We start from the raw sequence: 26,293 nt of genomic DNA, 5'->3' as shown, positions 1-26,293 counted from the left end.
CCTAAAGAACAGACCAGTTTCATCAACATTCAAAATGTCTTTCAGTTCGTAACTATTCAAAATGTCTGGTAACCTATCTTTCCAATCCGCTACTTCAGTCACAGACACATCATCACCTTCTCCACAGACTGTTTTGAAACTGACGTTATGACGTTTCCTAAAACAATCTAACCAACCATTGCTAGCTACAAAATTCTCAACTTTCAGATTATTTGCGATTTCTCGAGCTTTTTCTTGTAACTTTGGTCCACTCACACACAGTTTCTTCACTCGAGCACACTTGAACCACTCATATACTGCAACGTTCACTTCTGAAAAAACTGACTCCCCTTTCTTTTCACTCCTCGATTCCTATTTTCCTCCCACTCCTTTAAAATTTCAGTTCTGTTCTTCACAATAGTGTTTATTTGAGTTTTCCCGCAGTTGAATTTTTCGGCAAGCTTTCTCACTGAAAGTCCCTTGTCACTTTCTGTAATTACATTTCTTCTTGCCTCGAGATCTAAACACGATCGTCCCTTGAATATTGAATTTTCATGACCGCATTGTAATCGAAACAGACTTTCAACGTATTAAGTCGTGTCCGGCTGGCCATTTTTGTTCTGTACTTAACATCTCTTCAACACGTACTACATGTATGTAACACGACCTAATACGTTGAAAGTCTGTTTCGATTACAATGCGGTCGTGAAAATTCAATATTCATTGACATGCCCCACAACGGGCAACTTAAACGCACTCTACAGTGTGCTAGCAGCAGTGCCAGACCTGTAGCTCAGTTGGTAGAGCAAGCGACGCGAAATTGGGAGGTTGTGGGTTTGGATCCCACTGGTGTCCGGCTGGCCATTTTTGTTCTGTACTTAACATCTCTTCAACACGTACTACATGTACGTAACACGACCTAATACGTTGAAAGTCTGTTTCGATTACGATCGTCCCTTGTTACTTATGTTTAACAGACAACTGAACTGCTACGGTATTTCTGTCTCACTAATTAGCGTCTGTATTGTCTTTTCCTTCTCAAGTTGACTACCTGAGCTCGACCTTATCAGCGACAATCCGAGTTATGAATAGAATGTTGCAAGAAGGGACGAAAATCCCCAAGTAACTTGTGAGTCAACAGTCTCTGACAGCATTTCTGGGCAATTAGAATTCTCGGAATAGGCCTATAGACCACTAGGTAGAACTGCATTTCGATGTACACTCTCTCCCCGTGCACTCGAAATAGTACAAACATTCAAAAGATATTTCCTTATGACTGAAGAATGGTTTTAAAAGAAAGAATGACATGTAGTCTGGCGTAATAAATTGTCCTGCAACGTGTAAAGTGTCCGCTTAAGTCAAGTGGACGGGACAAATGGCGCTGTCCGCTGTCCGTAGTTCAAGGTGTCCGCTTAAATAAGGCCAGTTTAATACTTGTCTTATGTAAAATAAAATCGGTTCTGAGGAATATTGTCCATATAGGGAGGTGTCCGCTGAATAAGGGTGTCCGTTAGGACAGGTTCGACTGTACTTCTACTGTACTGCAGTGGCCGCGATTGGATGTGTATCAGAGTCTGACCTTTCACTTTAACGCTACGTGTCTGCACTCTAAATTCCTCTTATGCCTTGATTCACCCTTAGTAAGCTTATGCCGTCTTTTTCATACGCTCTTAATGTCCCATAACCATAACGAATTGAAATAAATATTTGCAAATTTTAAAATTTCCTAAGGCTGAGTGTGGGTTTTGCCGTGATGTTAATTACATTAAATCAAATATAAAATTGCATTGCTGTTATGGCGTAATTTTTGTGGCTTGAAATTTCTACCATTAAATGCGGGTTTACGTTAAATCCAGGTAACGTAATATCGGGGTTATACTGTATGATTACAAGGACTCTGTATGGTGTAGTTTCTTGATTACCTAGTCACTGAGAATGTCAGGTTCAAGAGAATGTTCATAGTCACCTGAATGAGTGGGCCCAAATTGTGGTAGGAAAAACACCCATACACTATCACAGACATTGCTTCTTGAACCACACCCTCCACACACCTGGATGAAACTTTTCTTTGGGGCTTTGGTGTACTTGCACCTTGCATCCTTGGAAAAATAGCCAAAAACGTGACTCTTCTAACCATACTATAAGTTTCCTGTCTGCTACAGTTTAGTGTTGGTGTTCTCGAGCCTTTTGAAGATGTATAGCTTTATGCGCCCCTGTGAACAGTGGCTTGTTGTGTGGTACTCAACTCTAAATGTTTATTGTATGCAGTTCCTTCTCAATGTTCATTCAGAAATTGGTTGTGATGGACATGCATTCACTGACTGCAGCAATCGCCATCGAATTTGAAACAGGTTTTCAATGACTAGGCGTGATACTCATCTATGTTCTCTCTAGGTATGGTATTTTTGTGACCACAGTTCTGATGCAGTACCTGTTTTGTGCACACACATTGTATACTATTCCTTGTAGATGTGTTAGACCGGTAATATTGATACACCAATGAATCGGCAAACTTCATTCAGTGTGTGCCCATGAGCACTCCCAAACATGATAGCACTTTATGCCAGTCACATCTTCGTCCTGATCCACCTTGATGTTTATGTACAACCGAATGGCACACTCGTGCCATGGTCATGTGTCGCCATGAGTGGTCATGTGGTACCAATGCAACACCATCTAGATCAACATAAAAGAGAACCATTATACATTCCTAAATGGGTGACTGTTTGTCCAGGAAGCTTATATCATATATGAACCAGAAGAATTGCAAGCTGGGTAACTTCAGTGCTCACATCCAGCTGTAAACTGAAGGAGCCATTTGGTTTTATTTGTCTGGTTTAGTTCTGTACATGAACTCCTGTTCTGAAGGTGTCTTGAAACAGTAGATTTTGAACACATTTTACCATTAGCAAGACTTTTTGCTAAGGGTAAATGTGATTTCTGATGAGGTTACAAGTTTTCATGGTGACTAGCCACAGTGACAATGACGCAGAGTTTTGATTTACTTCATTCTTCACACACTTAGAGTCAGGAGATTTGTCTTCAAAGTCACTGACAGGATTTCAAATGTTGTTGCAACTTCACAGAACACAGTTTTAGTACTGCTGTGCTGGAAAATGATTCCTTGAACTTCTCAGTGTCCACAAACCTACTACGCTGGTGTAGCAGGGGGAGAGATGATACTCCCACATGGCGCGTCCTAGGTGGCGGATAGGGGGTTTCTAACTGGCTTGCCGGCGGACTTGAGCAAAATAAAATAGCTCTCATGGACCAAACACACAATCCCCTGTGAGTGGGATACGCAGACAAAGAATACAACCGCGTTATCCCCTGTCTGTCGTAAGAGGTGACTAAAAGGGGCGACTAAGGGATGATCGAATTAGACCCATGAGACTACCATCACGCAGGGAACAGCATGGGTCACTTTTACTTGCGTGTAGTACCACTATGTTTGGTACACAATAGGTTTGTGATTAGTAGTGACAGTATGTGCTTCTGGCTGGGTTTTATGGTACCTGTGATTAGTACCACTATATGAGTGACACCATGGGTGAGCGACACTGTGGGTCTGCCTTGACTATGATTAGTACCCATTATGTGAGGAACACCATGGGATAGTACGAGTCCTTGTGGTTAGCACACTTATGTGCGGAACACCATAGGTTTGCGTTACCTGTAAATGGCACCGCAATGTGAGAAACACCATAGGTCTGTGTTACAAGTGCGCATTACATTACCTGTGAGTAATGTGTGGAATACCGCGAGTCTACGCTACTGATTAGTACCGCAACACGACAAATACCACGGTTCTACTTCCCTAGCGGTAAGTATCACTGAGGGGTCAATGACCTGGATTTTGCACCTGTTTAGACTACAAGCATCATTGATTCAGTATTGTGCTTTAGAAGCAGTCCCTTGGTTAGTAATACCATTGTTTAGCGCTAGTTTCTGGGAATGTGGGGCATTGCAGGTTGGATTCACTGATTGTTTTAAATTCAAATCCATCCATTCATTCTTCGACCTCACATTTTGAATTCTGGTCAGTGGAGGATTTTGGACTTAAAAATTGTCATTACATTTCATCTCATTTTGTACATTAGGGGCTGATGACCTAGATGTTAGACCCCTTGAAACAACAAGCATCATCACCATCATCATCATCATGAACTTCTCAATGTGTCACGCTGAAAAATGGGCGTACATTTCTAAAAGGTGTTCGGAAGGGCACACCACACACTGTGCACAACAAAACATGCTGATATGTTGTTGAAACATTTCCAGTTCTTGCCTTTAAAATAAAAATATTAAAATACACAGTCTGCAAAATGAACCCATAATTATGATGTTTAAACATGGATTACATTATCTTACTGGAATTCCCTCCTCTAAGATCATGAAGAATGACAGAACATGCACAAGCACGTTGGCAGAGTATGTTGTTCTCTTCTTGATATGGCCTAATGGAGAAATACATTTTTCAAGTGCTTGTCACTTAGTTGTGGGTCCCGTTTATGACAAAATTAAACAATTTGTCTGGGTAATATTCCAGCACATACTGTGCAGTCTAAACCTGGTTCCATTGTACTGATATCTGTTTATTCCAGTGAAATTATTGTGGAGCAACTGGTGCTTTGATTTAGATAAAGAAGCCAGACAGATTGCGTAGAGACTATTTATTCATTCAGATGTTTATAAAGCAAGTGCTGTATTTTATTCGCGTAATTAACACTTTTTTTTATATATATACAATAAAGGCGAAAAATCCAGCTGCGTAACTTATTCACTTTATTCTGACACATAAATTGATTTGCTATAAAAGGAATATAAATTAAATATAACAAGATCATTTGGCAAAATGCAAATTGGTTGTCATTTGGAGTTTTCTTCTTTACTGATAAGAGCAAAAGATTACATCTGGCACATTGAGCACCCGGTTATGAAGTAGCCTATGGCTAAGGGTACCAGAAAGATATTTTTTACATTGCAAGCTAATAATAGCGCTTGAAGTTAAAATAAATAAGAATTAGCTTCAATACCATTCACATATATATATATAGTGGCATACTGGCAAAAAAGAAGAAAATCCCTTCCTTCATTGTTACTGCATGACAGAACTGCTGCTGATATTACTACTTGCATCTTTCCATAGCAAATTATCTTCACTCCTGTCCTACGTGTTTGAGATTTCCAATTTCTGTTTTCCTTTTCCTGTTTTCAATTATCCCTGAAGAAATCATGTAGTGAGAAATGACATAACCATTGTTATACAACGATATCATATATTCCAGAAGTTCCTCTTCGACTTTCAAAAACTTTCCAGTTTTTTGGCGAAGATGTGGTTTACGATAGTGAAGTCTCCATGGCTCAGGCGGCAGCGCGCCAGCCTCTCACCGCTGGGTTCCGTGGTTCAAATCCTGGTCATTCCATGTGAGATTTGTGCTGGACAAAGCAGAGGCGGGACAGGTTTTTCTCTGGGTATTCCAGTTTTCCCTGTCATCTTTCAATCCAGTGACACTCTCAAATATCATTTCATTTCATATGTCATTCATTAATTGTTGCCCCAGAGGAGTGCGACAGGCTTCGGCAGCCGGCACAATTCCTATCCTCGCCACTAGATGGGGCTTCATTCATTCCATTCCTGACCAGGACGAACGACTGGAAACAGGTTGTGGAGTTTCATGTGGTTTACGACACTTATTGGTACTTGAAGTGCGTTTTTCTGTTTCTACTAGTACCCCATGTTGAATGCAGACATTGAAAACTGTCCTATTCCCATGAATCTCGGTGTAATTGATGATGATAATATTATTTGTTTTACGTCCTACTGATTATTTTTACGGTTTTCGGAGATACCGAGGTGCCTTTTGTCCCACCGGAGTTCTTTATCGTGTTGGTATATCTGCCGACACAAGGCTGGCGTATTTGAGCACCTTCATATTCCACCAGACTGAGCCAGGATTGAACCCGCCAACTTGAACTCAGAAGGCCAGTGCGAGTTACTCTGCCCAGCAGCGTAATTGATTACTGTAGCATGGGTTTATATAATGCAGTATTACTTGCATGCTTGCTCATTGTGAATTTAATAACAAATGGTCATGAGATCACAGAACACATGTGAAGCACTCTTACAGAATACAATATGTTCATAACAGACTCCAAAGAACATTATTACATCAGATCAGAACTGACTCATAGTCTCAACTAGTTGATCACTGCAATTTGCAAATACCAGATTTCAAAATAGATAGGCTCATATTTACCACCTGCATTTTGCAACACTTGCAGAACTGCACAGTAAATGCTTGAGAAAGTGAGTGTACCAAATATGCAAGAAACATTTTCTCGAGTTTGAACTAGAAAGGGACAACGTGCATAAATTATGTGATGGTAATAATTATTCAAGTAAATACAGTGTTCTGAAATTGATGCAAAGATGGAAGAAATATGTTGAGGTACAGTATTAGGAAAACAGTTGTAACATACAGCTGCTTTGTGTATATTTATCACTTAACTATTAAGCATTTTCCTTTTTTGAACTTTTCTCTTAAGTACATTAACCTTGATGACCAAACATCTGAATTAATGATGGTTGGATAAACAGGGTTCAAGAATGCTGATGAAGATTAATGAAATGTTATTGGCACTCTATGGCCTAGAAACTATAAATTTTCTTTTTTTGAGTGTCCCTACATTGCTGGATTTACTAAAAAGCATTCTTTCTTGGTGATAGTCAGTACTTCTTGTATGCTAATATGGAAGGGTATGATATGATGTTCTTTCATGAGTAATTTCTTCTTCACCACATAGAAGTGACTGCATTGCCATTTACAAGTAGCACAAACATCAGTGCCCCCCCTCCTGTTAGAAACTACTCTTGATTAAGTGACACAGCAAAAAGATTAATAATGAGGCCATTCCTTTCTTGTACAAGTACAGGTTATCCATAAAAGAACTGTGGGGTTTTGAAGTTAAATATTTTAATGAAAACAAAAATTAAGAAATATTTTAATGAAAACAAAAATTAAGGATAATGTGCTATACATAGTTTGAAAGTTAATATTATCAAGTTTCTTTTACAGTTTAGTGCAGTTCAGTATGTGCCCCATTTGTGGCACAGCATACATCCAATTGGTAATCAACCTCTTGCCACGTCCTGGCCAGCATGTCTGGTTGCCACAGAAGGGATGATCATAGCAAGCAAGTGGCATTAGTTAACTCAGATTAGATCATAACAATAAACATTAACAGTCATAACAGTTAAATCCATATCTCAAGAAAGTTTTATGCACAACGTGAGCACTATGGAACGTTGACCTTGAAGTGACCGAGCAGTGCCTGACCCTGTCTGTGCAGAGCAAAGATGATGCCACACCAGAAGGCTCAGTGTGGTATATGGCTTTGAAACTGGATCAGTTTTTACTGTACAGCAGAACTACTGACGCCAGTACTGCACTAAATTGTATTTTTCTTTTAAACTTGTTAGTATAACCTTTCAAACCAATCCTTAATTTTTGATTTCATTAAAATATTCATCATCAAAATCCTGGAGTTCTTTTATGGATACCTGTATAGCTTGGTACTGTATCTTACATTTTGTACTACAGATCGGAGCAGCTAGGAAGACGTCTGGCTGTGCATGTGAACTCAGAACGATCCAGTGTAGCGTAGTCCCTCCTACCAGACCTTCTGCTACAAGGACAAATCATTGCATTAGTTTATACTTAGCTGTCTAGATTTGCGCACTGCTTTATAATTTCTCATTGTTTTGTAACTGTTGTGAGTGGTGTCATTAGGTCTGTCTAACAGTATGGAAGCCATTAAAAGTAGTCTGCTTCACAAGATACTAAAGAGTCAGGCTCGTGGAGCAGTCTCGAATGTTATGGACTTTATTATTATTATTATTATTATTATTATTATTATTATTATTATTATTATTATTATTATTATTATTACTTCATAATCGTTTGGCTTCAGGTAATGTGCAAAAGTATTTTTAATTTCACACCATCTGGCTGCTTGCTTGTCAATTTCAACGTTCCATTTTACTCTAGGCTTACTTGATGACAGAGTAAACCGAACCTCTCCTGGGCGTCTGTGGCTGAGTTTTAATTAATTTTGTTGGATAAACACCAAGTGTGTCACCAGAGATCTTTTACATGCCAACATGGTACGACTGAAGTGTTGGACATTTTTCCGTCATTCAAAAATCCGACTACCTCTGCCGAGTTTGAATCCACTGTACTGGAATCCGGAGGCTGACACTCTACCACTGATCCACAGAGGGAGCTTTATGGACTTAATAGAATCCATTTTATTGATTGTAAGAAAAGGAAGAAAAGCAGCTGTTAGTGTCAGAAAGTTTTTTTGGTACGGATTAAGACCGAAAAATGAAAAGTGATAGAGAAAGGTAAACCTGTGGATTGTCTGCTTGAAACACCAAACAAACAAAAAAAAACAATGCTCACAAAGAATGTTCCGCCGGGCTGAGTGGCTCAGACAGTTAAGGAGCTGGCCTTCTGACCCCGACTTGGCAGGTTCGATCCTGGCTCAGTCCGGTGGTATTTGAAGGTGCTCAAATACGTCAGCCTCGTGTCGGTAGATTTACTGGCACGTAAAAGAACTCCTGTGGGACTAAATTCTGGCACCTCGGCATCTCCGAAAACCGTAAAAGAGTAGTTAGTGGGACGTAAAACAAATAACATTATTATTATTAAAGAATGTTCCTGGAATGGACGACTTTCTTTTCATGAATTATACAGTAATATATTTCTGTACATGTGAATTAAATAATCATATCAAAAGCTACATTTCTTATTTTACAGGAGTGAAAACAACAAAATCTTCGCATTAAGGAGCTAGGGACATATGATCATATAGTCTAACCCCGCTTTCTCACCTTGTAGTAAAAGTACTTATTATCAACTTATTTTACATGACATTGCTCAGGCTACGAAGCCTGTTGTTATGCCAGACCACATTCTACATTGTATATCTACTGCATCGTTATTTGTGTTTTGAAACGGTGGTTGTGCAAATTGATAAAGAGAACGCATTTTGATAGCTACTATAATAATAAGTTGAATTATGCTTTAATTCCTTAAATCTATGTACCATCTGCAGCACTTCTAAATAAATACATTTCTGCTGGAAATGTCTAATTTACAACCAGAAGGGAATTCCACTAAATAAAAATGTTTTGTGTCAAGACAATTTGTGGAGTGTTATATGTCATGTTATAACAAATTCGGGTTGACTGTACATTGCCACAACACCAAGCAAGAAGGGCAAGTCAGCAATCTCACTCCTACGCACACTTCCCCTCACCAGCAGTCTTCGTACCTGGCCCGATCTCTAATATGGAAATAGTGTGCTTTCATTTAATAAAATGGATGCAAGAGTTGTGTGCTTACTAAAGTGAAATGTCTTACATTTTTGTTTAGTTTTGTCCCTAAATAAAACAAACATTTTGCTCAATAATAAAGCCCTGTGGAACCAAGCTTGCCAGTGGATGAATGCCTTTCTTAAGACATTGCTGAATATCATGTGAACTGGTTGGTAAAACACACTTTAGGTAATATTGTCTTTGGTAGGTTCACTTCACTTTGTTTAAATTCATTCCTCATGAGAACTAGTAAAATTCTGTAGGTGGAGTTAAGGATCTAATTTAAAAACTATTCCACTAGCTCAGAAAGATGGAAATTTTGCCATAAGTAACTCAAGAAGAAAAGATTAAATGTTTTCTCCATTGATTTAGTCATATCACAGACTACTACTTCATAGTTTTCTCCAAGGCCTGCTGCCATTTCTTGATGGATACAGTACTTTTGTATCCATCTCTTGGCACAGGCTAGAGTAAAGTGTAGCTTCCACCGAAGTCCCAGTCTCATCCGTGGCTGTGACAATATGGAAGCTGCTGGGGTATGGGTGGTGCTGAGTAATGACATTCAGAGCACGACTAGTACATGAGTGTTATGAAAGGTGTTGCTCATAGGGTCAGTCGTGATGCAATAGCACTTTCTGAACCAGTGAGGAAAGCAATGGCAAACTACCTCACTCCTCGTCTTGCCTAGTACGCCTCATTTTGGTGATGCCATTGGTTTTTGCGGTTTCCTTATAACTGCATAACCTTTGGTGGTGCAATTTGAGGATCCAACCAGCCTCTGGGCTGATGACCTAACAGACAGACAGTTTTCTCCACATCCTGCTGGGGTCATGGATCGAAACTGTGTGGCACATGTAGAATTTGCCCATTTTATGGCCAGATGCCCTTCCTGCCACCAACCCTATGTGGAGGAATGTATTCACTATTATTATATGTTTCTGTGGTGACTAGTAGTGTAGTATGTATGAAGAGGTATGTATTGAGACAAATACCCAATCTCTGAATCAGAGGTATTAACCAAGCATGGGTATCTTCATAAATACTGTATACATCTACAGTAACGTTATATTCATGCTTCCTATTAGGTTTTGTCCTCCTTCCTATCTTAGTATATGCAGCCCTCATTAATCTATACAATTCCCTCCTTATCTAATATTTTTAGTTACCAATCTTTGTGTAACTTTTGTGAAGTAGTGCTTCATTTATATTTCTTATTTTGTTAATTTGTTATCACAAGCATCCAGATTTTAAACTGAAAGATATCCATTGAATTATGTTGTATTTATAGCAACCATGGGATTTATAGTTCAACTTCAATATAAGGAGAAAACTAATACTGTGGTTTATGTGGTTTTTGAGTTATTGAAATGAGATGCACTTGGACACAGCTCTTTTTATTTTATTTTATTTTATTTTATCCCATTAATATGTAGGTATGTAGTTATCCTAGGAGTAATTTTTCATCATTTCCCTGGTTCCACTTCAAGTGTATGTAAGGATAATATATAATACACAGTATATAGGTCACAGCAGCTTCCATCACAGTAATATATGCTAAGTGCATGAGGCTGTTGATCAGGATGTTCCAGGCCTCTGAAATGAAGCAAGTACATCATTTTAGAAAGATTAGACAAGCAGTAGGTGTGATAATATATAGCAAGTTATAGAGTAAGACCATAATGATCCCTTATGTAATGAGAAACTTGCTATTTTTTATTATACTTAAATTTTTATTTTTTTTCCTTTGTGTATTTCATGTCCAAGTGGTTTGATGGTTAATTTTGTAGAATGCACTTTGTGTTCAGTTTTATTTATAATGTTCCACAGTTTTGTTTATAATGTTACAGAGCCTTAGTTTCAAAAATTGAGCTGACACATTGAGACATTCCATGTTTCTTATATGGGCTGTAAAGGGTATTATTCTGGCTGTTTTCTTACACAAGGGTTATCTTTTGTACTGGTAGTTGATCCAAAGAGATGATTTACTTATGTTCTCACCACACTGAGTCTGATAGCATTTTCAACAAGGTATTCTTGTCTGTAAATCTGAAACAATACTATGTTTAAATTAGGGTGGGTGGACATTAGATGAACGTAACTTACATAAACTTGGGAATTTATTATATATTTTTAAGTTAATTAAATAAGTGGTAGTTCAGCAAATTATACCAGATATCTGTTGACCCAGAGAATGGTAATTAGAAGGATATTCCCTAGAATCGTACCTTCCTCCTTCTTCAGATAATTTTAAAGAGTTCTGAGAGGTCAGATATTACAGATATCATTGTTTACACTGGAGGCTAGCCCAACTGAAATCGTGCTTTTTACATATATAGGGTAAAGTTTGAAGCTTAAAGATGCTGTTCTTAGATGCATTGCATTAAGTGTTAATCAGCTGCATTGTCTTGGAAGTTAGTGCCATCTTTGATAGCAATCAGGCAAAAATCATGTTTCTGAACAGTTCTTCCATAGTTTAAATATAATTTATGTTTTATTAATTTGCTGGCAATCTGAATGTTGTGTGATTTTTCAGTTTTGACTGAAGGTGCTCAGTTTGAAGAGTGTGTTGGTAGCAGCGACAATGATTCCACACGGGTAGGACCACGTCGTGTGAGTCAGAGTAGCGAAGCAAGTTATGGGAGCCCACCTGTTGACCCCTTGGTGGTGAATTTTGAAGAAGGTATGCGTCTATACTAGCCTCGTCCTGGTTGCGCCGATCATCAGCCTTGGAGCAGTAGGGGTGCCATTCAGTCATTTGTAGTAGTTTGGTCGATTGTTGATGTGAGAATAACTCAGACTTTTTCGTACATTCCATATTGTCAATTTGGCATTTACCATTTCAGTAATGTAACTAGTAGTAGTCTCTTGTGTGATTGCATTTGCTCAGTTTTTATTTTATCCCATTGATAAATGAGTTGGTGGCAAAGTAAAGACTTGCTTCTAAAAACTATTTGAGACATATATGGTATTAAATTAATTGTGTGTCCTCTGAACTCCCAGTGTATATTGATATATGAATCAACAAGGTGTTTATAAATGGTACAGTTATTGGTTAGGTTGATTAGCAGTGACCTATCTGTGATCTTGAACTAATAGTCACCACCTATGTAAATAGTAATCACTTAAGATTTGTAATTCCTAGTATGGTTTTGTTTAATGGGCGCTTCCAACTCACTTTTCAAGTACTTAAATGTTGCAGTCACAAGCAGGGTTACAATTTACTGTGGTATATGGAAAAGATTCATTTGAATGGCACTCCTAAACTAAACCTGATGGATGTGAAGTGTGTTACCATCATTTTTTTAAATTCTCTTAGATATGTACAGCACATAATTATATTTAAATAAGTCCTTCTCCAAGGTGATGAGTAATTTCACATATTGTGCTGTTCATTTTCTCACATTCAATATAAAATTTTATACATTGTCTTGAAAGAATGCCTTCTTGAATTTTGACCAAACTAAGATTTGAGTTACATACCTTTTTTCTGTTCTTTGTTGAGGTGGACAGAGAATTTGGAGCTTGAATCTAGATTTACCTCAAATAATCTCGCTGATTCAAAATTTCTCTCTCTATATATAAAGAATATCTTCTGAGCTCATTAGTGCTCTTCCCCCCCCCCCCCCCCCCCTGTATTTCTACATACATGTACTTCCAAGAATATTTAAAAATGTTCACATTATTATTTTATACTTTTTTCATACATTACAATTTAAATTATCGTTTTTGTGATAAATAAATAACAATTATAATAATAACTTCTCGTATCTCTTCTAGAGAACTTGCAGTTGTCATAATCTCTCCTTTTGTTTGTAAATGGCATAGTACATAACTTGTATAATCCACACCCTTGTGACTGGTGAGAATGTTGGTATGTTGCATAAAGAAACAATATATTTAATTTATTTCAGTTGTAGTGTTTAGCAAGTGTGAACTAATGGTAAGCTTGATGACCCAGAAATGAATAAGTATTGACTTGTTTAACACATGAGCACACACACAGTGTGGCAACATTTGCTAAAGATTATCAACAATTATTTAAATTTATAAGAGAATTTATTTTGAAACTTCATGTAAATTGGTCATGACTGTTTATCATTCATAGCTAATTCCATGAATTATTGTATGTACTATATGCATAAATAAGCTTACCTAGATCGTTTTGATAGAGGGCTCATTTTCTCATTGCAGCATGAGATATATACACATATATATATATCATGGTTGTTTTGTGAGGTACCGTACAGTAATGAAGTTTCATCTTTATTTGCTTGTATAGAGATATAGGTATGTTGTGGAGTTATTCTTGGCAACTGAAATGAGTAGTTTAGTTTTGTGAGGGTTGAATAACTGTGTTTGCACTTGCTGTATAAAATAATATATATAAAGTTGTTGTAAACACATCACATGTCTGCATAGTCGTCAAGAAATATGGACCATTAATCTGATGAGATAGCTTGACTGGGGAGGTAAAAAGAATGTTTTGTTGTTAGATCATGATTACATATTTCTTCACAATAGCAGTTAAGATTTTTAATCGTGTTAAAGCAATCCTTGAACTTTTTTTAACACTGCTTTGGAAGGCATTGCTTTTTACTTCCTTATGTCCTTTTCAGTGTGGCAGCTAGTCCTGTAAATTGCTATCTCATTTTATATGGCTGGTATTTAAACACTATGGCAAACAGCCTTTCAAGAGTATTATTAAATTATGACTTGTTCTTCCAAAATCTGCCAAACTTGCTACTTCTATCTGATAGCAAGACTTCACTTTGTACATAAGCTTTTTCCTGACTCTCTAACAGTATATGCCACTTGCACGGGGACTCAGTATTTTAAATGCTCATGTGATCTGGTACCTTTTCTGCTCCCAAAATGGTAGCTACTAACGAAAGTCACGTTGTGTTGTGATTGGTGGGATATTTAATTTTTTAATTTTTTTTTTTTTTTTTTTTTAACTCAAACCTTTAAGCCATCTTGGTTGGAGGAAGGAGTCCCCTGCAATACAATGGCATTAGAATACATAACAAAATATATTTGTAACCTCTGTTATTTGCAAAGGGAAACTACTAATATAAGGGAATGAGTGCAATTTTAATTCAGATACTGTATTAGTGCAATGATTCTCAACCAAGATGGACTAAAGGTTAAAAATCACAGAGTAACTTTAGGTGTAATGGGTGGCCTAATTCCGTCACATTTGTTGTTATCGAGTTTTGATTTTCATTTGTTGTAAAATATCTGGACATTAGAGAACACATTATTTATTTACCTGACCCATAGATTTATTCTTTTATTTATAAGTGACTGGTGGTTGCAAGTGCTAAATCTATGTATGGTTTATATTTGCAGAGTTTTTTTTTTTTTTACAATATATTTTTTCTGAGTGGATGGTTTGTAAGCTTCTGATATGGAAGTCATGCAGATAAATACAACTGATAAATAAACAAATTTACCTCACAAAATTGTCTTGGTGAATTGCTGATCTGCAAGAATGCACATCAAGAATGTAGAAATTTTGAGCACATTTGTTGAAAATTAAGAAAGTAATTAAGTAAATTCATTAAAGGAAACAGAGTCCAATTTTGGAACTTTTATTTTAAATATTTTGACTAATGTTTTCTTTACGCGTGTTCTTGCAGAGTCAGACAATGAAAGTGTCCCTACTTCGACTCCCACTAAGAAGCCTCAGAGGAATATACACGTTAAAACTTTGGAGGAGATCAGACTAGAACGTATCCAGGCTGAGTCGGCTGCATTCTACAGCTATGACCACAACAGTGAACAAATTGCTTCCAATGATCTACGCTCCTGGATTGATACTCGGAAGATGTATCATAAATCTGCTCAGGACTTCAAAGTATTGTCATTGGAGGAGATAAGAAAAACCCGGTTTGCAAAAGAAAATTGTGAAGTTAACATTGGAGATGGTCATGTTCAAAATACTCGTGTTTCTTCTCATCAACAGGTAGAAAATAACAAATTTAATTCTGGTATAGACTCTGAAAATAATAATGGGGTTGAATGTTTCATTGGTATAGTTGGGAAAATTAAGAAAGAGGTAGAGGAAAATAGTTGTGCTACTAATGGTTCTTCTGAATTTCTACCTAAGGTTGAAGGAAGGGATGTTGGTAAGTCACAAACTAATAGTCATGTAAAAGGGCCCTCACTGAAAAGGTCACATTCTCCCATAACTTTTGATTCTTCACCTAAAAAATTAGCTTCAGAAATAACTATTAAAATGGAAGTGACAAGTAGTTCTGTATCAGAGGAAGATTGTAAGAAAGTAATCTCAGAAGAGCAGAGTTGTGATTTGAAAAGGACTAGAGATTTGAATCCATTAATAGAAGGTTCTCAACCACTGAAAAAAGTAAGAAAACTGGTTAGAAGAACTCAGGAGTGTGAACGACCTTCTAGACGACGTCTAAGGAGAGGTAACGTGATGAGTGTATCGGACAGTTCAGATGTAGCTTATTTAGAATCTGAATCCTTAAAAAATAGTGAAGTGTTATTTCAAGTGCCTTTAGTGGATAAGGTAGTTGTAGATGATATAAATGGACCATTACAGGATTCACCTGCAGCCTCTGGGAATCTCCCACAGGATTCTCAAAACAGTGAAACTTGTGTGATTCAGTCTGCCATGTCATCGGATTCTCGACTTGTTACAGACAATGTTCCAGAACGTGACTTGTCCCTACAACCAGAAACCATAGTTTCTCCTGTGATGGACCGTTCAAATCGATGTAGCATAGAGTCTGTAGATGAAGAAATGTTTTTGGATGTTCAGGACACTGGCATGACTTTAGAAGCTGATGAAGATATATTACAGGATATAGATGATTTACTGAAGGACTGACTAGAAAAGAAAGTGATTAAAAAAATTTAATAATAAAGTTTGTTTTGGTTTTGTTCCTTTCAATTGGCGTACTGTTTTACTTTTAGTTCATATTTTTTAGGAATGTTCATAGCTTTCTTTATGAATTCTTTGATATAACTATGAAAACTGTACAGACACATTAGACTGGATTTAGACTCTGTTTGTATATTTTTGACTGTTCAAATCTGCAAGAGATTTTGAAATTATATTGAACTTTAACAGTACCATCTGTTTTCAGTTATAAATGAAATTAGTGTCTAAAGGAGTAAACAGGAATTTTCCAGAATAGATATTTTCCTTGCACTTCATAGCCTACATAACTTATTTCCATTTATATGGAAAGTTATGATAGCAGACAAGACACGATCTCAAAAATTTATAAAGTAGAACATTACTAACTGAAAGTTGTTTAATCTGTAGCTTGACTGCAGTATGCCTTCTGTAAAGACTGGAATATTTTTAGTATGCTTCAGTTGTACATTTATTTTAATTACTTGTCCAGTGTATGCAAAAATAACTGTTATCAAAATATTTTTATTTTACATGATAATCATTTTATGTACATTAATGAATTGTACAAATGATACATTGCATGTTCTGTGCATTTATCTGTGCACATACACTTCTTTACAATTTGGTACAAATTCTATAAGCACTAATGTACCTGGAGGTTGATCATGAAATTATCAATGCACAGTTTGTATAGATTACAATATGAATGTAATAAAAAGGTTAATTTATTATTTCAGAACAGTTATGTCATTGAAATATTTATTTCCAAGTGAACCATATCCAAGCCAGTAAATAAAATTAAATTGAAATCCTAGATTTTTCATTTACTGGCAATATTAGGATGGGCTGAGGAATTATTTTTCAAGATGTAAAATTGATGAAACCAAGAAATCTGCTTAAATTATTATAGCGTTAAAAAGAATATAGTGTTTAAATAACAAAAGATTATGCTCAAATTTATGAGAAAATAAATAAGTTTTTTCTGGGTTTATATTAAGTCTGCCTTGAGGACTCCTCTCATCTTATGTATATATGTATGTATGTTGTCCGTTTCTTGACGGGGTTGGGGTGGATAATTTCAATCCATATTCTCTTCCTTGTTTTCAATCCCATTCAGTGAAAATAACATTTGAAATGTAGCTTATAAGATATGCTTCTGCTTTTATTAACCCCAAAAAACAGTTTAAAGTTTTCCATAAAATGAGAGAACATTCACTTCATCCTTGTAAATTGAGCATGTACCTTCTAGAGATACACGTATCATTCAGTATGATATGATAATCTGATATATCTGCCAGGTAGAATTGGGTGTTAATTTTCAAATTACTAGAAATTCTCTGTAAATATGCCAGTAACTTAAAGGTCTTCACCTATAGCATGAAGTCCTCTTGAAATACTCATTCAGTAGTGTATATTGGATATTAAAAATTAAAAATAGCTTGGAAAAGGCTGAATCTATGGTTCAAACCTGGGCAGTAAAATTAAAATATAACTAATATAAAATACTGATTTAATTTCCATTTGTATACAGCTTAGTGATCTAGAAGTGTTGCGTTTGGTTTTTAAAACTATTTTCTGTTAATTTGGTGGATACTGTTTAACACATTGATGACAGGCCCTGAATGGAGACTGCTACCCCTTGTTGACCAGATAGTTCAAGGCTCCAGGAAAAAAGACACTGCTGCATTCAAGCTACTGTGACTCAAAAAGTATTAAACATATCAACCTCAAACTTGAAACGTGCTCATTAGGTTGCTTAGTAGTCTGTATGATGTGATACCTTTCAAAGCAGTAGGCCTACCATTTGTGGCTCCATTTAATAATATTTCTCAGCACAGTGTAGTAGGAATGCCCTGTTTGTGCTTTTCATGTCCTTAATGTATTCAAGTATGCAACTATTTCTCTTTACGGTTACTCCCTGTTTAGTGTTAGCTGTTCATCATAATATCCAATTCACTGTCACTGCACAGAATTAATCACAAATATCGGTATCCATCAGCAACTGAATGCGCCACGCCATGTTGACATCCGCACTGAAACTCGAGGGAATAGCTCTACATATCCAATATTGTTTTGTTAACTACATGAAGGTATAAAGAAATTAGCTGCTATAAACTATATTCCATGACTACACCATTTGGAACCCATGATCTTGCCCACAATTGTATCAGTGATCAAGGACACACAAGGTGCAAGAAAGTGAGAATCCTCGTAGCCCATCACCTACTGTCAGCTAAGAAACTACGAGAATTCTCAGGGCTTATCACCCATGTGGCACATCAGGTAATGAATCTGCGTATAAATATTTTGTCGTTGCGGAAGGCACATTGCTGTAGGCGCGATACCTTGGCAATTGTCTTCAGCTGCATAAGATCACCCGTGTATATAGATTGTTTTTATAGTTACAATGAACATAAAAGTGGTAAAAAATATCGCCACTAGCATCAATGATCCCGCTCCTCCATTACATGATGGCAAGTAGTTCAAACAGACAGCAAAACAAGCTGAAAATGAAGCCACTAAATGGTGATTCCCGGGCCCGTCCACAACCACTGGCCGCAGAAATACGGAGATCTCCAGAGCCGGTCTTCAATGTGTTAAATGTCATTTATCTGGTCTTTCCTGAAGAAAAAACAGATCTTAGAAGTGAAGCTTCAACAGTGTTTAGAATTATTTAGTTCTTTTTCTAGGTTGAATTCTGGAAAGTATGTGTCACAGCCAGGTAGGGATCAGACAGGATATATCATGCTTACTGAGAACTGCAAAGCCGTCACTATCCAATTTGACCAAAGAAGAAATTCATACCCTCAAAACACTACGTCAAGATACAGAAACAATAATCCTACCCGCAGACAAAGGCAATGCTACGGTGATAATGACACGCACCGACTACATACTGAAAATAGAACAATTACTCACCGATTCTACATACAGGAAAATAAGAAACCCTACCAACTGCATTAAGATCAAACTCCACAGACTAGTAAAGAAATTCTAGTATTCCAGCCGAAATATAGAAGAAACTGATTTCCTCAGACCCAATACCTCCTAAATTGTATGGTCTCCCAAAAACCCATAAAGAAGGCATACCTCTGCGACCTCTCGTGAGTGCTATAGGATCTCCAACGCACAATATCGCCCATTACCTAGCTAGACTGCTTCAGCCACATACAGGACACACTGAAACCTACGTGAAGGACTCCTGACATTTCATCCAGCTCCTTAAAGACCAATAAGTCGAAAGTACGGACTTATTAGTAAGTTTTGACGTTACGTCACTTTTCATCAAGGTGCCGCTAACAGAAGTATTTCCGCTATTAGAGCAGAAACTTCCAGAAGACCTGTCAACACTAGCTAACACTAGCTAAAGAATACTTTAACGCCACTTATTTCTACTTTAATGGAGAGTTCTATGAACAGACAGAAGGGGCCGCGATGGGATCACCGCTCTCTCCAATAATAGCAAACCTGTATATGGAACACACTGAACAGAAAGCCTTAGCCACATCTACCCTGGAACCGTTATGTGGATGATACATTCGTGATCCGACTTCGCGGGAGCAATAACCTGCAGCTTTTTCCGAACCATCCCAACTCTATTCACATAAATATTCGGTTCACCATGGAAATCGAGGTAAACGGAAAACTACCCTTCCTGGATGTCCTAGTAAAATGCAACATCAATGGGACTCTGAGTCACGCAGTTTACAGGAAACCCACTTACACAGACCGGTACCTGCATGCCTCTTCTCATCACCACACATCACAAAAACAGGCTGTTCTGACATCACTGATTAACAGGGCGATAGCGATATCGGACGCAGAACACCTCGAAGAAGAGAAAGAAAACCTCACGAGAACCCTCAGTGGAAATGGCTACTCGTTCAGTAACATCCGACAAGTCTTTAGAAAATCAGAAGAAAACAAAGAAAAGGCCATTGTGGAAGAAAAAACGGGAAAGAAGAACTGACCGTCCAAAAACAGCGATATTTCCATACATTAGAAACACTACAGACAAGATCGGCAAGATACTGGATAAAGATGACATAAAAACCATCTATAAACCACACCGGAAGGTAGCCAGTTATCTATAAAAGACACAATAGAACTACAGGCTCCTGAAGTATACCACATTGAATGCAGCTGCGGAACGTGCTATGTCGGTGAAACAAAACGTCTGATCTCTACCCGCCTAAAAGAACACCAAGAACCAAATACAGATATTTCAGCTGTAGCCAAGATTCCTACGAAACAAGATACAGACTATCATTTGACAAGATCAAGATCCTAGCAGCTATCCCTTGGAATCTGGAATGGAAAATCTGTGAGGCTATCGAAATCAAGAAACACCCGAACAACATGAATTTAGGAGGAGGATATAAAATCCGCAATTCTTGGATGCTATCATACATAGATTAAGACGTACAGATCTCAACATAAACACACAGGATGAACCTTTAATTGCATAACAGCATGGGCAAGTCCCACTACCTGGCCGGGACCCATACTTTCCAGAATTCTCACGAGACAGCCAGTGGGTTACGTCAGCCAGAAAGGGTAGGATATATAAGGCCAAGGTCAGGAACCACTCTTGTAGTGTGATTGCTGCCTGGGAGATTGATTACCTTGGATCGAGTAGAGGTATTTCAGTCGCCTTGACAAAGAATACTGCAATGTATTTGAAACGTCTGCAAACTGTACGGAATGTACAGTACCGAAACAACACGGTTCAACCAGGAAAAAGAACTGAAAATAAAAAAGATGTTTATTATGCTGTTGCTAATTTCATATAGAAAGCATAGTTTCAAATATGCTTCTTAAAAATGTCTTTTAAAAGTTATTGTATTTTTGAACATGTTTTATTATTTCCACTTTTCTAGTGTGCATAATATTTGCCATTCACAGTCACTTCTAGAAAAGTGTTACAGTAAAACCTCGTTTCTGCATTCCTCATGAACATGTTTTCTCACTTAGCACATCGTAAATGTGAAGTCCCAATTCGGATCGTATTAGATGTATGTGTATAAAAATACCTCACTTATCGAATCACAAATTTTTGCAATTACCACTTTGTATGATCTCAGATTCTTCCTAGTCCTGGAAATGTTCTTGTCATTTGTTGTGAAAGGAATGAGATTTTCAACATAGAGAAGAGCCCTTGCCACAGAAGGCATGTCGGGGAAAATTGTTGCCGCAATGGGAAAAGACCTTGAATTCCTGAACTTCACATTGTAAGTTGCACCTTCGGGGAGCAAGCCATTAGCCTCAGGAATGTTCAGTATTGTTTGCCAGTTAGCAGCGAGATTACTGAATAACCCAGTGAGCACGTTTGTCTTTGTATTTCACATTCCAGTCAGAACTTAGAAATTTATTGTGTGTAAAGTGTTACAGTGAAGGATAGCTAATATTTTTGGTGTGATAGCCTACCTATGGATTAGAAACATACTTGTGTGAAGTTGACTAGCGTGATGCATATTTGTCTTTCAGTAGCCTAGTTATGGATATGGAAAATGTTGTGAAACTGCTTACTAATAAAGACAAAATAAAATTCCTTCAGGAAGTGACCTAGCATCCGGATCACATTCAAAATGGCTGCCAAAGTCGTCCTCTCACATATGGCCAAGTGTAACCTCTGAATCTCATGGCTGAAGAGTGTGTTCAGAAAATAATGTTTAATAAACTGCTGGTCCAAATATATGGCTTCAACTAACATTTGTTTTAGAAAGATTATGATCTGTGTTGTTACTTTCATGGGCCCCAATGCAAATGTTTTCATATTTGTTATTGGGTGTTTTTCACACCTTTCAACACACTGTTATAAGCACCAGTGGATAAGGTTTTCATATTTTTTCTCTCATATTTTTCATACCTTTTAATACTCTCCTCCCATCTTTAGAAACAGTAGATATAGCTTTCACTGTACCTGTGCATACATAACGTAAAATGCACTCGTTGAAAAAATCCATTAAGTGTTTCCGTATCCCTGGTGGGTAATTCTTATTCATGTATTCAACAGTACATTTTCTTGTTTAATATGTTCCCTTTCCATGTCCCCTGCAGAAACTTAATGAGGTTTTACTGTATTTCCTATAGCTTTATTCGAATTGTATAACCAAATTTCCAAGTGCTTTTATATCCACAGAAACTGCTCTGAAGTCTGCCATAGGACATTCGAATTAGGTGCATCAAAAAGGTTGATGGTGAAAATAACAGCGCTACAAAACTTGCTTTAGATATTTAAAAATTGAGTAGCAAGTACACTGCATGGAAGTCATAATGTCCTAAACTGTGGCTCACGAGCCCTCTGGGGAATTGCGTAGAGTTTACCAACATTTTCCCCTAATTGTGGATTTTGAGATTATCATTTTTTATTGTTGTAACGTTATTACAGATTACACTGGGTATATTGAACTGTAGTAACTATAACTCCATGTGGATTAAATGAGAATTCAAATTATGTTTGTGTTTAGTGACAGGGAGTAGCTACCTTAGTCTGGTATAGGGAGAAAGCTTTGGTTGTGGACACAGAAATGCATGTCACGCGACGGAAAGGAGGAATATGTTATTGAATTGAGTGTGTGCTTGCGTGCGAGATCCACAGTCTGTCATAAAGAACAGACTTTGTTATTACCTGAGTGATCTTTAAATACTTAAATGTGCAATTATGTACCATTTATTAATTTTTTAAATATATTTCCAACTGTTAAAAAGTGTGCAGACATGACTCTGAACCTCTGTTGCTTCTGATAGTATGTAGGGCAGTCATGAAACATGCTGAATTGACTTTTGAGTTGGATTATAGGACATGTTTCTGCATTAATTTCTAAAATTTAAATTCTCTGTTGGGAATGGTTAAGCTTTGCCTCAGAAAATGAACAGTCAATAAAATCATACATTTTTAAATGTAGGAATGTAACAACCAATCACAACCATAGAATTTTGTAGTTTTAACAATAGGCTACCTCTGTTTAGTTTAGCTGGGAAATGCAGTTGCATATATGTATGGGAACCGATTCAGTTCACATCTAAACGGGGTAAGTGGTAGAAATGAGGAAGTATGAATTAGGAAAAAAAAAATCAGGAGTAAATGCTGTGTCAAATTAGTCTGGTCAACTGTGTAAAGAGATGTTTGATGATAATTATATTTGACAATAGCTTAGTAGAAAAGGAACAGCTGGTTCAAGAAAAGAGTCAGTCACAAGGTCGCAAGATACAGTTAGGATGGACAACATAAGACTGTAATAGATCATGCCATCACAGATGAAGAAAGGAGTAGGTTTTTGACAGATGTCAAAGTATTATTTATTTAGAGCCTTGACAGTGAACAACAGTTATTAATAACAGTTTTGAAAGATTTTCACATACCATTAATACCAACCAGGTGGAATGCTAAAGATCAAGATATGAGAACTTCAGGAAACTGACAAGGGAGCAGACTACTGTATCAGGATCAGATAAGAGGTCAGTTGCAAAGAGCTGAAGAATGGGCAGACTGAAAAACATCTTCGTAAAGGAAACAATTGAAATCTGTGGGAAGACAAGTGTGAAAGTTGAAGGAAAAGGAAACATGATGGTGGAGTGAAAGAGTGAGAGCAGCCAAAAGGAACATATCACCGAAAGAGGGAGGCCGGGAGGAAATAAAATTGAGCAACCATAAGAGAAAGAAACATATCACAGAGAGAGAGAGAGAGACCGTGAGAAAATAAAATTGAAATTAATAAGGAATAAGGCAGAGATCAAAGATCTTGGACAGGTGTATGGAGATAAGCAGCTGAAGGTCGAAAGTTGGAAGATTTTTTCACAGAAACTGGATGAAGCGAAAGTGACAAAGTCTTCAGTTCAGAAGTTTTGGTTTAGATTTTATTACAGTATTTATATAACACCTACCCTCTGATGAAGTCTCACATCTGCAGCTTGTTCTATATGTCTAACGTATTGTGACCTTTCACGTATTCTGATTCAGGGTTCAAGTTGTTATTGTTATGCCTCGGCTGGTGTCATGCAGAGATGCAAGGAATTCCACTCAAGGGACATGTTAGTTTGTCGAGTCTGGTCACAGGATCTCATCATTTAGATTTTCGAAGTCCGACTGACGTATGAGAATGTGTATCCAATAATTACTTAAAACTATATCATACTATGATACTAAACTTAACCTACTAATGAGAAATCAAAGAATGATTATTTTCTTGGAAGGATATTCCATTTAATGAATATCATATCATGAAAACACAGTTACAACTTAATCGAAAATCAACATAAATGGACGTCTTTTTGAAATTGAGTATCATGACTAATTATAACTGTCCAAAGTCCCTAAACTTCTTTTGGTTATAATATGTCACCACATTAAACTCCATTCATAACATAAATGAAACATGTTGGCTTTGCTATCAATCTTAAAATTCCAATAAAATTTTAAAAAATCAACATACGAGATGCTGAAGGCTTAATTACGTTATTAACTCATTATTCACATCTATTATCTTTTGGCTAATAAAATGAAATTAAGGAAATTTTATTCATTAGCACTCGTATTCACTGACCCCAAAAATGCGTGTCTTTCAGTATTCCGTTATCTTTTGAAATTGTTGCCTAATTCAGGAAATCTAAATAAAAACAACTTGGATGCTCCAATGATACGTTCTCAACGTTGTCGCTTGTACCAATATATAATCAGGAAATAGGACCACATTATGATCCCTCTAATTACTAAAGTAACGTAACAAATTAGAGAAACAGCCACCTTCAGAATTCTGCAATAGCAGCGTCTGGACAACAAATTCCCGAAAATCATAATAATAGTTCAAACTTCCGATGACTTTGTAGCCTCTGGTATTCTCCACTAACAATCCTGAAAAATCTGCACTCAATGCTTGTTACAAAATGTGTGATCTACCAAAAGAATATTATTTCGCAGGAAATCAAGCTACGCATTGCTCAGAACAATATCTACACATCTCATCTGTGACATGGTTTTCATCTACATGGTGTCATTTATTATTGAAGATTCTGCTTCATCCCTTCACATCTTCATGTAATCCACTCACATTAACTCTTAGGTTATCTCATCTTTGACGACTATCACATAACCAACTTTAGTATTCTTCGAAAACCTTATCACAAAAAAAAAAAAAAAAATAATGCATTCATGCTTAAGTACACATCATTCATTACCACCATTAAATTCATACGCATGACGAACATCAATTCTCACCTCAATAAATATATCACCGGGATGTTTTCGAAGACTGCATCACACTATTTAGTGCACAACCCCAATGAATCACTGTCCATCAAACAACACATTAATTATTCACTTTATCACGATGGTCCTATTCAAAAACCCTTCTCATTTATATGCGCATCATGCTCAATAGATTCTCAATTCATTTTCCAAATACTCAAGCACATTATTCTTGAAGCCTACCTTGTCCTTGCATATTCAAAAATCAATATCAATGTGATAATACTGTCATCTTATTCGTGAAAGTTTCACATATGACTTGAAAATCTGATATTGGACGACTCCAATTTTATGCACATGCCAATCATCATATGGTCACCTTAAAATAAAACATATCTACGTAATAAATCATATGCTGAAGTTCACTTATGATGACATTATCTCAGTAAAATGCAGCAACCATGACTAAAAATCTCCTGCGTAATGTCTACTATTAATCGCTTGAACTCAAATATATAATAGACGACAGATTCTAGTTTTCCTTGATTATTCATGATGAGAACACAACATTTCCTGTAGGTTACAGAATAATGATCGACGATCATACAGTATCATTCAAGTTGTTTTGCCTGTACATGTCACATTTTTAACACCACGAAGTCAGTTCTACACTACTTTAAGCATCTACATAGCAGAATAGATGAAATACATTTATTTTTGGGTACTTATCGAACTGGTGGCTTCGAGAAGATGACGTCTCCCATCTCTCGAATCTTAATTTTTATCATTTGGCGTCCGTCTCAACACTCCCCGGATCTTTTGGGACCACCTCTTATTTTAGCACATTATCAGCTGGTAG

General features: G+C 36.9%; 1 protein-coding gene across 4 annotated transcripts in view; it reads left to right on the top strand.

Annotated features, from left to right (window-relative positions):
• Positions 1 to 17,235, top strand: part of LOC136866312 (zinc finger CCCH domain-containing protein 11C) — a 97,725-nt gene extending 80,490 nt beyond the window's left edge. For 2 of the 4 annotated variants that reach the window (XM_067143157.2, XM_067143158.2), the window contains exons 8-9: positions 11,895 to 12,041; positions 15,001 to 17,234. In XM_067143157.2, coding sequence (XP_066999258.2) covers positions 11,895 to 12,041; positions 15,001 to 16,214 — 1,361 coding nt within the window. In that variant the 3' untranslated portion in view covers positions 16,215 to 17,234. Of the gene's footprint in view, positions 1 to 11,894; positions 12,042 to 15,000 lie in introns of all 4 variants that reach the window. The other 2 variants (XM_067143159.2, XM_067143156.2) reach the window with 2 other exon arrangements.
• The last annotated feature ends 9,058 nt before the right edge of the window (positions 17,236 to 26,293 follow it).

Source organism: Anabrus simplex, chromosome 3 (assembly GCF_040414725.1).
Source record: "Anabrus simplex isolate iqAnaSimp1 chromosome 3, ASM4041472v1, whole genome shotgun sequence".
Classification (NCBI taxonomy): domain Eukaryota; kingdom Metazoa; phylum Arthropoda; class Insecta; order Orthoptera; family Tettigoniidae; genus Anabrus; species Anabrus simplex.
Note: the sequence above shows the minus strand (reverse complement) of the source record. Positions and strands in the feature narration are given on the sequence as shown.